Source organism: Acomys russatus, chromosome 1 (assembly GCF_903995435.1).
Source record: "Acomys russatus chromosome 1, mAcoRus1.1, whole genome shotgun sequence".
NCBI lineage: Eukaryota > Metazoa > Chordata > Mammalia > Rodentia > Muridae > Acomys > Acomys russatus.
The window spans coordinates 24,413,744-24,428,481 of NC_067137.1; the positions used below are offsets into that span (position 1 = coordinate 24,413,744).

Genomic DNA, 14,738 nt, shown 5'->3' on the forward strand with positions numbered 1-14,738 from the left:
ATCGCCTTGGCCGGCAACCTCACACCCAGGTGGGAGGTACAATTTGGAGGCAATGAGACCCGCTAGAGTACATCTGTTGTTAGTCAAGAAGAGCAGGGACCAGAGGTCCCTGTGCCTAGGATGGGGCCTGGGGAGAGCATGCTAGGGTTAGAAAATGGAAGAACTGGTACTAAGGGATCTTTCTTTCTTTCTTCTATTATTATTATTATTATTATTATTATTATTATTATTATTATTTGTTTTTTTGAGACAGGGTTTCTCTGTGTAGCGTTGGCTGTCCTAGACTCGCTTTGTAGACCAGGCTGGCCTCGAACTCACAGAATCTGCCTACCTCTGCCTCCCAAGTGGTGGGATTAAAGGCGTGTACCACCACGCCCGGCTCTTTCTTTCTTTCTTTCTTTCTTTCTTTCTTTCTTTCTTTCTTTCTTTGGATTTTTCGAGACAGAGTTTCTCTGTGTACCCTTGGCTATCCTGGACTCACTTTGTAGACCAGGCTGGCCTCGAACTCACATTAATCCGCCTGCCTCTGCCTCCCGAGTGCTGGGATTAAAGGCATGTGCCACCACAAGTCTAGGTAAGCAGGGAGTATAGGGTCATTGGCACTGAGGACTTGGAAGGAGTAAGGGGAAGAAGGTAATCAACAAGTTAAGAGAAAGAAACAGGACTGAGAGAGCTTTGGAGAAAAACGGAGATTGGGCTAAGAACCAAAGCCAACCTTTTAGCGCTGGGGATAAAACTTAGCGCTACCCTGTGAACTCAGGTTGGCCTTACACCGGGGCTAAGAGGCTCCTCCACCCCTTCCTAGCACCCTTGGTGACATCTCGGTCCTGAAGTTGAAAGTGGACAAGTGCTCCCGGCAGGACACTGTCTTCATGAAGAAGGTGAGTGCCACCACAAGACACAGAGTCCCAGAGGAGGCCAGCCTTATTGGTCTCAGTCTTCCAGTGCCTGAGTCACTGCTTGACCACTGGTCCCAGAGCCTGCCTCCTCCCTCTTTTGGTTGGTCAGGACAGCCAGTTGCTCAGGATAGAGATGGAGCACCACACACAGCTCCTACCTCCCCTTCAGACGGGCCTTCCTCTCCAGTTCTCCTTGTCACCCACTCTGGACCCAGCCCACTGACCATAGCTGTCTTCTGCCCCTGCCTTTGTCCCAGCACTCCCAGCAGCTATACAGGCATATCTACCTGAGCTGTAAGGAGGAGTCGAACACTCAGAAGCACTATGAGGCACTCTACGGCCTCCTGGCGCTCATCAGCATCGAGCTGGCCAATGAGGAGGTGGTGGTGGACCTCATCCGACTGGTGCTGGCTGTTCAGGTGAGGCCGGATGTGGGCAGGACCAGACCAGGATCATGGGGGTGGGGGTAGGGGTGGGGGATGAGGTCAGGCTGTCTAGCCAGATTCAAAGAGGAATACTCTGTAGCAGTTGCTTGATAGTTGTTTTGGGGTCCAGAGACGCTTCCTCTGTCAAGACCCCAAACCACGGTCTTGTCTGGGAAGACCTGGAAACTAATTGATTTATGGCTCATGTTCATCTTTAAGATGGAGAGGACACAAGATCACCTGGAATCAATCTGGGCCCCAAGCATTTCAAGGCTCTCATGGGACCTGAGTGCCACCCCGAAAACATTCAAAAGCCCTGAGTGATTCTGAAACAAAATGTGTTCATCTAAAAATCCTCTCATTCTCAGATTTACTTTTTCAGAATTGCTTCTGGTGCTTGTTTAAAATACATATGGTGCCAGACATAGTGGTGCACTTGGGAGACAGAGGCAGGCAGATCTCTGTGAGTTTGAGGCCAGCCTGGTCTACAAAGAGAGTCCAGGACAGCCAGGGCTACACAGAGAAACCCTGTGGCGAAAAACAAAAACAAACAACAACAATAACAAAAGGAAACCCAAACTGGAAAACCACAGTGTCCCAAGCGGGACCTGTGTCTTTAACAAGCCTGCTATGTGATCCATAGGCAGCCAGTGTGGTGCTCGGTACGGTAGGACCTGAGACCTTCAAGGTCTGCCCGGGTGGAAGAGCACTGCCAAGGAAGCCAAGGTGAATCTCCGACCTCTGACCTCAGAGGTTACAGTCTCTCAGGCCTGAAGCCAAGTAGGCATCACATTCTTGAACTTAGTGACAGGTGTTTTAGGCCATCTTTGTGACCGTGCCAACCCCTGCAGGCCAACCTAGATGCTACAGTTTCCTTTATGTGCCCTAAGAGGTAGAATTTGGGGTTCCCTTGAGTTCCTATCTCTCGGTGACTCCCACACCTTTTAGCATATGGACCCGGCTTAGCATGCCGATCCAATCCAGTCAGCTGGGCTTTGGCAGCTAAATGGCAAGGTTATCGGTAAGGAGGAGGGCTTGGACGGTGGCTGTCACTACAGCTGGAACCACAGGGTGAAGAGATGAGGCCATGGTCGCTATCCTTAGTAGAGATTTAGGAGCCTCCAGCTGTGGATTGTTCCGGAGACCATCTTTTCCAGCATCCCCGAAGGGTATGGGACAAAGACCTAGCATAGGAAGATGAGCCGTCTCTAAGAAGATTGGGGAGAGGTCAGGTGGGAGGGCAGAGACTTTAGGGTAGTTTGTCAGGGAAAAACTCTGGATCCTATCTATGTTCCCACAGGACGTGGCCCAGGTCAACGAAGAGAATTTGCCTGCTTATAACCGCTGCGCACTCTACGCTCTGGGTGCGGCCTACCTGAACCTCATCAGCCAGCTCACAACGGTGCCTGCCTTCTGCCAGCACATCCACGAGGTTCGTGTCCTCATGAGCCCTTGAACGTTAGACATAATGGAGGACGTGCTGAAGAACTAAAGATCCTCTCTCCTTAGCCTCCTGGGTGAAGGGATCTCACCTGCACCCTACCCACTGTCCTCACACTCCTCCAGCCATGTGAATGGAAACAATTTAATAAGAGTTTAGGGGGGGGGCTGGAGAGATGGCTCAGTGGTTAAGAGCACGGCCTGCTCTTCCAAAGGTCCTGAGTTCAATTCCCAGCAACCACATGGTGTCTCACAACCGTCTATAATGTAATTTGATACCCTCTTCTAGCCTGTGGACAGAACACTATATACATAATAATAAATAAATCTTTAAAAAAAAAAGAGAGAGAGAGAGAGTTTGAGGGAGGAATGAGCATGTGACTCAGACGGTAGAGTACCTGCCTAGCATGCATAAGTCCCTGGGTTCAATTCCCAGCACCACGGAAAACTGGGTATGGTGACATAGAGCTATAATCCCCAGCACTCAAGAGTCTCAGTGGTAGGAAGACCTTGGCATAGTAAGTTTAGGGCCAGCCTGGGCTAAATGAGGTGCCACACAAAAGAAAGGAAGGAAGAAAGGAAAGAAGGAAGAAAGAAAAGAAAGAAATCCAAACAGATCTAAACACAGCAGTACACACCTAAATCCCAGCTTTCCTATGACAGAATGGGAGTCAGGGACAAGAATGAGACACAAGCTTGTGGCCAGCTAGCCTGAAGTATACGCTGCAGTGGGAAAAGTAGGAGAGACCTGGATCAACAAGGTGGAAGGCAAGAACCAACTCCCCAAACCTCCACACACACACTAACTAATTTAAACAGAAATGAACCCTGTCTCAAACAAACAAACAAACAAACAAAAACCAAGGTTTTGCCATAGCGCTCTCCAGGCCACAAAAGCAAGAAAACTGTGAACCACAATTATGCAAATTAAATACTTGTGAAATTTTCCTCAATTTGCCTATCAGGATTACAGTCTTTTTTCCTTTGCTGAAATATTTTAAGGCAAATTCCAGCTCCCCATGCAGGAATTTAACATATATCAGTAGGCAAAAGAGAGTTTGGAGGCAGCAGTGAGAGAACAGGCAGTGGCTTCTCCCTCCCTGGCTGCCCTGCTGCCCCATATCTAATTAAAATTTGAACCTCGCCCTGTTTTTTGGCAGCCAATCTAGTCAGTGAACCTCAGTTGCTGCATATCGATCTTTTGAGACTTTCTGGATGGGGCTCGAGAGATGGCTCAGTGGTAAAGAGCACTGGCCACTCATACAGAGGACCTGGGTTCAGTTCCCAGCACCCATGGGGTAGCTCAGGACTGTCTATAACTCCCGTTCCAGGGGATCTGCCACCTTCTTCTGGCCTTCACGGATACCAGACATACAAGTGTAGAACATATATGTGCATATGGGCAGAATACTCATACACATAAAAAAAAAATAATTTTCAGGTCAGAGGAAAACTCAGAAGTATTTTAAGTGGAGTCATATGATGTCTAGGATTGGCTTTAACATTCCAGGTCCCTGCTGACCTGAGCTGGCTGTGGGTATGTGGGCAGTCGCTTCATCATTGTACCAGGATTTCCCAAGAGTATCAAACTTTCCCAGGCGCTGGGCTGGGAAGGGAGTACAAGCAGCCCTCTGCACTGGAAATAGCGGAGCTGTTGCCAGGTCGCCCTCAGACTCCTGGCTTCTCGCCACTTCGGTGACTTTTACATCTCTTCCCAAAACACTTGCAAGGGCTATAGGGGACATCTCAAACTGTCCCCATCCGTCAGATGTGCCAGACGTGTCCCCTGCATTCCCTTTTTACTTGTGTAAATCAAAAGTACAGGAATAAGGCATAGAAGAAAGAAACCTCAGTCTCTAAGGGACGAAGTGCCCTGTGCTTGGAGGACGCTTGGCACGTGTGCGTCATCAATGGCGACAGCTTGAGCAGCCACGAGTCTCTCCAGGCTGCTCTGACGGTGACTGGGGATTTGGATTCTCCCTGGAGAAGCTCTGTGCGCTGCTGCATCTCTGAGGAGGCTGAGGAGGGGGAGGACGCTGAAAGTGAGCTTGCAGCTCTTCCTGTCACCTGCTCTGAGGCGCCTCGCCCTGCAAGACCCAGCTCTCATCTTTTCTTCCCTTCCAAACTCCAGGTAATAGAGACCAGGAAGAAAGAGGCACCATACATGCTTCCTGAGGATGTGTTTGTGGAAAGACCCAGGTAAGGACAGTACCAGGATGCAGTCAAACATGGGCACGTGGGCAGTATGAGGCCAGACAAGGACACACATGAGGGTGGGGGTGGGGCTTACACCTGCCTGAGATTTTCAAGTCCTGGGTGGAGTTTGGCCTCATCACAATATCCATGGCTGCGATGCCATCAAGCCTCAGGCAGGCCATGGTGGGCCAGCTGAAGGGTCCTGCTGCATAGGAGGAAATGCAACCTCTAGATTAGACCCACGGTGAGTGCGTCCTAGAGGAGCCACCTGGACAGAACGCAGCCTTCAGACAGTGCTATGGACCAGTATCACCACGGCATGAGAAGAACACAAGGGAAAGATACTCTGAGAAACAAGAAGACCAACAACAGGACTCAGCCTCCTAAACTGTGGCCCTTCGTGCACTAACCGCAAAAGAGATTGATGCTGGGGGTAGACCTGTTTGTAGTCCAGTGGCAGAGCACTTGCCTAGCCCAAGTGAGTCCTGGGTCGATCCCACCCACCCCGAGCACCACAAAAGAAAAAGATTTAGAAAGTCCATGATGCTTTGAAAGGATATTTAGTTGTGCGATAGTTATTAAATGATAGAGGAGTGAAATCCTCAGGCACAGGCTGGGAAAGATAGACCAGTTGATAAAGTGCGTGTTTTGTAGCATACATATGAACTTTGACCCTCAGAACCCATGCTGTTAAGAAAAGGCCAAGTGTGTTTGTCAGCCCGAGCTGGGGGCGGGGACACGGGTGGTAATCTGAGTTTGCTGGCCAGCTCAGAATCAAGGCCAGTGAGAGAGACCCTGTCTGCAAGAGAACGTGGGATGTTGCCTAAGCAACAACACTCAACATTGACCTCTGGTCTCCACACAGCTGCGCGCACACACATACGCACCCAAAATTTATCACAGAGCAGGGTGTTGGGGAAGGGGGCGTGTATGTGTGGGCCCATGCAACTGAAGGATTCTGTGTAAGATGTAAAACAGTGGGTGTCCCTGGAAAAGGGAGTAAGGCAATTTTCTTCTGTTTCTCTGTCGTGTCGCATCGTCAGGGTGCTGCAATTATGGCAAAGTCATCCAGGGATTGTCTTAGCTGCCCACGCTTCTCCTCTCCCCCTTCTTTGTCTTCCAGGCTGTCCCAGAGTCTGGATAGTGTGGTGATCGAGTTTCTCTTCCGCCAGAGCAAAATCAGTGAAGTCCTGGGAGGCAGCGGCTACAATTCGGACAGACTCTGCCTGCCCTACATCCCTCAGCTGACAGGTATGCGCTCTAGGCAAAGCTTCCTGTCTTTGTCTGCCTTTTCCGCTAGGCAAGAGCCCTAGAGCAAGGGAGTGTGGACCCCCTGAACCGCTTGTGGTGGCATCGTAGGTGTTACATGAGAGCTGAGAGACACACAGAACTCATGGTGAGATCCTGGTTTCCTTGCTCCTCTTCAGTTTGGGGTCTCAGAAAGCAACTGGCCCAGGAGATGACCTGGCTTGTGGGGGGCGGGTTCATAGATTTAGGAAGAGCACCCATGAGCTACAGAAACAGACCCGCTTTGAGACCTCTGTGCTACCTACTGTCTAAAAGCACCTCTGGGAATCCTCCGTCACGTGACTATGGAACGCCTGCACTAGAGGGTTGATGTGGAGGTGTGTGGAGCAGTGAAGGCAGACGCACTTAGAAAACACTGCGTGCGTGGCCGTTAACTGTTGCCCTGCGTTGATGCAGCAAGCTTACGCTAGTTGAGATACACTTCCTGGTCCCCGAGCAACTTCTTTGTTTTCACAAATGGTTGCAAAAATCTTCACTCAAAGAAGCAACCTGATCACCCTAAGATGAATGGAGAAAGCCCACTGCAACTAGAAGCTTCTGGAAGCCTCAAGCATAGCCTAAGTGTGTACTGAGCCATTGAGGACTGTGGACCAAAGCATAGGGGGTGGAAGCAATGGCTTATCCCTGGCGTTGCAAGGACTGGGAACCCCAGCTTCTGAACTCTCTCTCTTTTTTTTTTTTTTTTTTTTTTTTTTTTTTCCAGATGAAGACCGCTTGTCTAAGAGGAAGAGCATTGGAGAGACCATTTCCCTTCAGGTAGAGGTAGAATCGAGGAACAGCCCAGAGAAAGAGGAGGTGAGCGTTTTTGTCAGTATTCTGAGCGCTAAATGTTCCACTCCCTTTACAGTGGGTTAAGAGATTTGTGGAAATTAGTTTCTCAAGTATATTCATTTTCTTACTGATTCTTATCATGTGTAGATATTTCCAGCTAGAAGATTTATTACTGTTCTTCTATCATGAGAATATCATTTTTTAAAAAAATCACTCTAGAAAGACTTGCTAGTCTCTGTTCCCTACTCATACAAGTTAGGGAACTGACGGGCATAGGACAAGCATCATACAAAGTAAGGAATACCCACATCAGGGTGGGACTGGGATGCGGAGATTGATGGGGAGTCTGAGGGCAGCTGTGGAGGATGCTGAGTCTTTCCCCAGGTGTGATCAGAGTACAGAAAAGTCCTTGAAGGTGGCATTAAGCATCCCTTTAACCAGGGCCAAACCCTGAGCCTGGGCACTCAGAGCTGAAACATTCCTGTGGAAGGAGGGAAGCTCTGACCCTGGCTAAATGGGCAAGCAGAGTAAGGAAGTGGAGGTGGGAGCCCTTGGAGAGCTTGCGGCTGTGAGCAACAGGACCCTTAGTGCCCTACAGCCTCAGGATGAGCTGACTGTGTCCCCTACACTGCACAGGGATTCTCCTGTCCTAGGCTTAGAGGCAGTCAGTAGTCAAGCGAAGCTAAGGAGGAGAAATGCTTACCTAGCTAGTGCCACCTACGCACGGGTGGCCTCTTGGGACACCCATACTGGTTCTTTCCCTGGGTCAGCTTAGCCCGGGGGTGTCCCAGTACCTGATGCAGGGCTATGCCCTCTCCGTGCCACACTGCTTCGCAGCTTCGGCCTGTGGCTCGGGGTCCTGTGCTGGCTAAGCGTGCCATCACTGTGGGTGATGGATCAGTGCTGCTGCGGTCAAATCTTAATCCCAGTGCCTGGCATTCTGGGCTGGCCCTCCCATGTCATTTTATTTCCTTGCCACCCTGGTACTGCTGCTGATGGAAACTGTTCTCAGTTTCCTCCGTGTCAATCTATCTGCACAAGTATGCTAGTGCAAAAGCAACACAGCAGCTGCCTTCTTGTCCACGGGAGCAATTAAACCTTTGGACCTATGAACTGTTTGTTCTTAAAATACAGCTGGGTTCCACTTCCTGCCTGTTTTCACTTAGAGAACTGGCTTTTAGTTTCCCTATACCCTATGGTTCCTTAATGCTTTGATTTTATCTGCATTGGTCTTCACTGACCATACGTAGATGGATGTGTGGGTGGATGGATGGGTGGATGTGCGGGTGGGTGGATGGATGGGTGAATACATGGTTGTGCAGGTGGGTGAATGGCTGGATGGATGGATGGATGTGTGGATGGATGGATGGATGGATGGATGGATGTGTGGATGGATGGATGGATGGGTGAATACATGGTTGTGCAGGTGGGTGAATGGATGGATGGATGGATGGATGTGTGGATGGATGGATGGATGGGTGAATACATGGTTGTGCAGGTGGGTGAATGGCTGGATGGATGGATGGATGTGTGGATGGATGGATGGATGGATGGATGGATGGATGGATGTGTGGATGGATGGATATCGGTGTGAATATAGGATGATTCCTCAGGCTATCTTGCATATCCTATGTTAACAAATTTGGCAGCTTCTGTTGACCCAACTGAGAGTTCTGCATGCTATTGATACCCATGCAATATTTGCTGAATGTCTTTATCCCATTTATGTATGTCTACCCTTTCCAGTCAAACAGACATTTACCAAATGGCAAACAAATCAAGACCTGTACTGTCTGAATTTTCACAAGGTGAATGCTCCCATGTTATCACACTCAGATCAGGAGATCAAATACAGTCACCACCTAGGGACTTGTCGGGGCCTCTCTCCTCCAGAGGAACCACTTAGCATAGTCCCTCTCGGAGCTTTGTGTCTTCTGTCTACACTTCCCTCTTACTTTCCGTGATGGCACATGACTCCTAGTGGGTGCTACACCGAGAAGCTGATAGTTTGGTGAGGAATCGGGTCCAAACTTCAGCATCATCAGCATCGTCAGCATCTTCCCGGAGATCATGGATCCATGGAGTTCCCTTCTTTGGGCTTCATTATCTTCTGCCTCTTTTCATAGGCTCTGCAGGAGTTGAGACCCTTTGCCTCTGGTCTTGGGACCAGTCAGCTCAGCGGAGGGCCCATTGTTTCTAACCTTCTATGACTTACATATTAAGATTCATCACTTTGGGGGTATAATTTAATATCATAAGCCTTCAAATGTTATGAAGTTCCTGGAGTTTATATTGGAGATGTTTTTAATAGGTTTATTTATTATTTGTAGAGTATTTTGCCTGCATGTGTGCAGGAGGAGGGCACCAGATCTCACTGTAGGTGGTTGTGAACTACCATGTGGTTGCTGGAAATTGAACTCAGGACCTTTGGAAGAACAGACAGTGCTCTTATCCTCTGAGCCATCTCTCCTGCTTATATTGGAGATCTTATTTCTCAACTGCCTCTTACATTCAGTTGTTTCTCTGAGGTTTTTGGGTTTTGTTTTTTTTGTTTTTTTTTTGTTTTTTTTTTTTTCAGTTATGTGGTGGTTTTCTCCCTGGAGCTTGCTGGACTGGCTATTCTGAGGGAACTGAACTTGTTTGTGTGTTTCTCCATACATGCTCAGAGATGCCTCTGCCAATGGGGGTGTTTTAGGGACGGTCCCCTAAGAAGTACTGTTCACCTTTCTCCATTTTGCCCCTTCTTCTTCAGCGAGTGCCGGCTGAAGAGATCACCTATGAGACACTAAAGAAGGCCATTGGTAAGACAGGGGCCCTAAGAAACTGGCAAAAGGGGAGGTTAGGGCTGACATGGCCCTGGTGGCCAAGGCTGGTGGCTTCTTCTAAACTCAGCAGCTGCCAAAGCTGCAGCTCGTGGTCCCCAGTCCCCAGTGAGGGGGTGGGGCTGCCCTGTCACTGTCACGGCTTTCCTACTTGCTAATGACAACTGCCTCATGGTCTATCTGCATTTTCCATTATTTGGGTCCTTTTTCAAACTACCCAGACAGTACTAAAAGGGACAGCTATCTGAGATCTTTTCTTTGAGAGTCCCAGCAGGAGTGTAGACACTTGGGTCTTTAAAAGCCCAGTGGAGCTCTCTACTCCCCCTTCTCCTCTCTCTCACCCTTACTCTTCCTCTCTCTTCTTCTCACTCTTCCTGTCTCTGTCTCTGTCTCTCTCTGGGGTACCCCTTCCCCCTTTCCTTCTCCCCCCCATGCTCATTTAATAAACTCCATATAACATTTTAAAAAAAAAATCCCAGTTGCAGGTCCATGTCACTGATTCTCAGAGTGTGGGGCCTTAGGCAGGATCAGAAGTCTCTGAGGGCACATGAGGTCTCCACACCTTTCATGGCTCCGCCCCTTTCCATCCTAAGAGTCCACCCTGTCCATCTCAAGCTTCTCCCCCTGCTCATCCCTGGGGACGGTCTGAACACTAACCCAGTTCTTGTGTCACAGTGGACAGTGTGGCAGTTGAGGAACAGGAGCGTGAACGGCGTCGACAGGTGGTAGAGAAATTCCAGAAGGCACCCTTCGAGGAGATTGCAGCCCACTGTGGCGCCCGGGTGAGTGACATACCGCAAGGTGCCTTCCTGACCAATCAGATACAAGATTTGGGGCCATGGCAAGACAGAGTTCCAACCTTGGCTCTTTGGAGCAGTGGCCAGCACTCAGGGAGGCAGAGGCAGGTGGCTCTCTGTGAGTTCGAGGCCAGCCTAGTCTATAAAGTGAGTCCAGGACAGCCAAGGCTACACTGAGAAACCCTGTCTCAGAAAACAACAACAAACAAACAGACAGACAGACAGACAAACCTTGCCTCTTTGTATTGCAGAAATTAGGGTTTTGTTTCCAAGATTCAGAATGTTGCTGTTTACCCCAATACGTTCTACTACATTGCATTCCTGAGCTCAGTGACCGGACACTGAGTATTCACTGTCTTGGAAGACAGAGGCAGACAGATCTCTGTGAATTCGAGCCAGCCAGTCTGATCTACATGGATAAGACCAGGCTAGCGAGAGTGACATAGTGAGACCTCCAAAAAAGGATGGTGGGGGTCAGGGAGAGTGAGGGGTAGGAGGTGCCAGCTGGGTGTGGTGGCTCATACCTTCAATCCAGCAATCAGAAGGCAGAGGCAACAGATTTCTTGGAGTCCAAGGCCAGATAGATTTTCAATAAATAATAATCCCAGGCCAGCCAGGGTAGTATCATGTCTCAACAAAGCAAACAAAACCTTTATTATTATCATCATCATTAACTTTTTATTAATATCCTGTTTGTATGATATGGGTGTGGATGCATATGTAGGTTAAAAGACAACTTTTGGGTTCTCCTTTCATTTTTATGTGGGCTCCAGGATTGCGTTCAGGCCATTAGGCTTGTGTAGCATATACTTTACCCACTCAGCCATCGCACCAGGCAGGTTTTTTTAAATGAGGGTCTTGCTGTCCATTCTCGGTTGGCTTTGAACTCACGATGTAGCGCAGGCTTTCATTACACTTTCAACCATGCTGCCTCAGCCTTCTTAGTGCTGAGATTACAGGCCTATGGCTTATATTTTACACTTATATAAGAGCTACATAGTTTGTGTCTATATAAAAACACACGTCTTCTAAGCCTGTGCTGTCGACTGTAAGTTATTCCCATCCCACTGTGAGAAGTAGACTGCCCATTTCATGGTCCAGGAGGAGGCCCATGTGCTAGACACATCAAGAAAAAGTAGTATCAGCTCCAGTATCTTGACCCCATGCCCAACAGATCCTCTTATCCCATATTAAAGAGCAGAAGCTTGCCAAAACTCTCCCTGGTATTCCTGCCCTCTGTCAGGTCCCCAGACAGCTTTTGATGGGTGGCTGTCCCTGATGTGAATGTACAAGTGCCTGAAATAAGAGTACACCTAAGAGCCGGCCTTTAATACCAGCACTTGGGAGGCAGAGAAAGGCAGATCATTGTGAGTTTGAGGCCAGCCTAGTCTACAAAGTGAGTCTAAGACAGCCAAGGCTATGCAGAGAAACCCTGTCTCAAAAAAAACAAAAAACAAAAAAAACAAACACACACACACACACACACACACACACACACACACGAAAGAGTACACCCACCTGGTTACCCTCTCACAGCTGCTGCTGCCAGAGACTTCCAGATGTCCTATGGGCAGTTGGCCAGTATTATAGATAAGTAATTAATTTGGAGGGCTTTTCTGTGTACCTGCTCTAGCTCCCAAATAAATAACGCAGAGACTTACTAAATTTATCAGTAAGCTATAAGCACCATTACTGGACATTTATTTATACTAAACCTCTAAGCTAGTCTAGCTACTTCCCAGCCACACACCCCCAAGTTACTTGCCAATATTGGTCCTGTCTGGGATGCATCTGCTCCATCAAGACAAGTCCTTTTGCCGGGCGTGGTGGCACACGCCTTTAATCCCAGCACTCGGGAGGCAGAGGCAGGCAGATCACTGTGAGTTCGAGGCCAGCCTGGTCTACAAAGTGAGTCCAGGACAGCCAAGGCTACACAGAGAAACCTTGTCTCGAAAAACCAAAAAAAAAAAAAAAAAAAAAAAAAAAAGACAAGTCCTTTTTCTGCATCTTCTTCTTCTCTCTTTTTCCCCTCATGGTCCCTACCTGAGACCACAAGCCTGATAATGGAAGCTCCACCTACCTCTCTTCTGCCCAATTGTAGGCTGTTCAGCTTTTTTTTTTTTTTATTATTAACCAATCAGAGATAATTGGGGAGCAAAGCTTATACAACATAGGCTGGTATACATGAGCGTGCACTTATCTTGACTACAGCCGGATCTTGGGGTCCAGAATGTAGTATTTGTAAACACAGAGCATCACACCAACTCCCAACAGGCCAGTGAGGTGGTAGCTGACGCTCTCAGAGCCCCAGGTTCACTTTCTTTTCATTTGTGTTTAGGCATCACTGCTGCAGAGCAAGCTCAACCAGATCTTTGAAATCACTATCCGGTAAGTGGTAGCATGGGCAGGGGACCCTACCTCTCTGTCCAGCCTCAGGGGTCAGGGCCATTGTCCTAAGTCCTCTTTCTCACACCCCTGCTGGCAGCCCTCCCACCTTCCTCAACCTCTAGTGCCAGCCCTAGACTCAGCCATTGTGGAGAGGGCAAGAGACTGGATTAGTAAAGCCTAGGAAAAGCCAGGGGTCTTGATCTCTGAAGTACCTGCGCCACCATAGAACAGCGGTTCTCAACCTGGGCGTCACAACCCCTTTGGGGGGTTGCATATCAGATCTCCTGCATATCAGATATTTACACTATGGTTCATAACAGTAGCAAGATTACAGTCATAAGGAAGCAATGAAAACAATTTTCTGGTTGGGGGTCACCACACCTTGAGGAGCTGTATTAAAGGGCTGCAGCGTTAGGAAGGTTGAGGACTGTTGCCATGGAGCCTAGAGGGAGTCTTGACTGAGCTGAAGATTCTAGAACATCTTGAAAATCTGGGAACTAGTGGAATAGCATGAGCTTTCAAGGAGAAACCGAAACCATCTGTTGTGTTCAGTTGCACAAAGGGTAGGAGCCCCAATTCCTACCTCTTACCTTTCTCCTCCATGTGTCTCTAGGCCCCCTCCAAGCCCTTCAGGAACCATCACCGCAGCCTACGGCCAGCCACAGAACCACTCCATCCCTGTCTACGAGATGAAGTTTCCCGACCTGTGTGTGTACTGAATCCTTAGAGACAGAATCCTTAGGGGACACGGTATACAGGAGGACCACCCTCCTGCCCACTCTCACCGGATGGACATCTAGCTGGGATAGCTGAGAAATAGTCACCCTGGACAGTGGCTTTTCCCAAGTTGAGCAGAGGTGGAGCCTCTGGTCCTCTGTGGCCCTCCTGCTTCCTCTGCCTCCTCCTTGTCTTCTGTGAGGAAGTTCCAGCCACCTGCCCTCTGGGGCTAATAAGCATCTCACCTGTCTTCTCTTTTGTATCAGCCAGGGACAGAGAATCATGAGGGTGTCTCCACTGAGAAGCAGAGGAGCCTGGGAAGCTTCTGCTGGGGGGTTGTGTCTATGAGGGGGGTGTCAGACACTCCCAAGGAAAAGAGGCTGAAGAAGACATGGTCTAAGGAAAGCATAGATGGCACTCGGGGAAACTGAGGAACACCTCCCAACCCCCACCCCACTGTCATAAAGAAGTGACAGTGTGAGAACTCAAAGGTGATGACTGCTCTCACCTCTTCAGCCTTGGGTGTCCTACTCACTCTCTTATTTACTCTCCCAGTTGTCCGTGTTTGTTTTTTTACTGTTAATGGATGCTGAGTGCTCACAGGAGGAGCTGGGGATAGAGATGCTGGAGGCAGCGAGGCTAGCAGAAGAGCAACAGGCTGGGCATGGAGAGCGGCTGGTTCTCCCAGGCTGGGCGACAGCATCGCAAAGCACACATGTGGCAAGTCTCTGTCCTTGCTGCATGTAGCATCCTCTCATTGTCTCTGTCCAGAGGAAGCTTGGGGCAGATCCTCTATGGTTCTCTCTCTTCTGGATGTTTCCTGGGTTGTTAAGTTTGGTCTCTGATGCCTTTGTCTCCACAACCTCTGTGTTGAGAGATAGCTGAGCAAGCTAGCTGGTTCTAGGGACCAAAAAAAGGGTGAGAAAGTCCTGGGGCGGTGAGGCCTGTCCACATCACTTCCTGTAGAAGATGCTC

At 49.0% G+C, this 14,738-nt stretch overlaps 1 protein-coding gene across 1 annotated transcript in view; it reads left to right on the top strand.

Annotated features, from left to right (window-relative positions):
* Efr3b (EFR3 homolog B) overlaps positions 1-13,901 on the top strand; it is a 75,750-nt gene extending 61,849 nt beyond the window's left edge. Inside the window, 10 exon segments of the mRNA XM_051142849.1 lie at positions 806-881; positions 1,157-1,318; positions 2,625-2,756; positions 4,896-4,963; positions 6,084-6,211; positions 6,972-7,063; positions 9,792-9,840; positions 10,537-10,643; positions 12,997-13,046; positions 13,660-13,901. Coding sequence (XP_050998806.1) covers positions 806-881; positions 1,157-1,318; positions 2,625-2,756; positions 4,896-4,963; positions 6,084-6,211; positions 6,972-7,063; positions 9,792-9,840; positions 10,537-10,643; positions 12,997-13,046; positions 13,660-13,765 — 970 coding nt within the window. The 3' untranslated portion in view covers positions 13,766-13,901.
* The last annotated feature ends 837 nt before the right edge of the window (positions 13,902-14,738 follow it).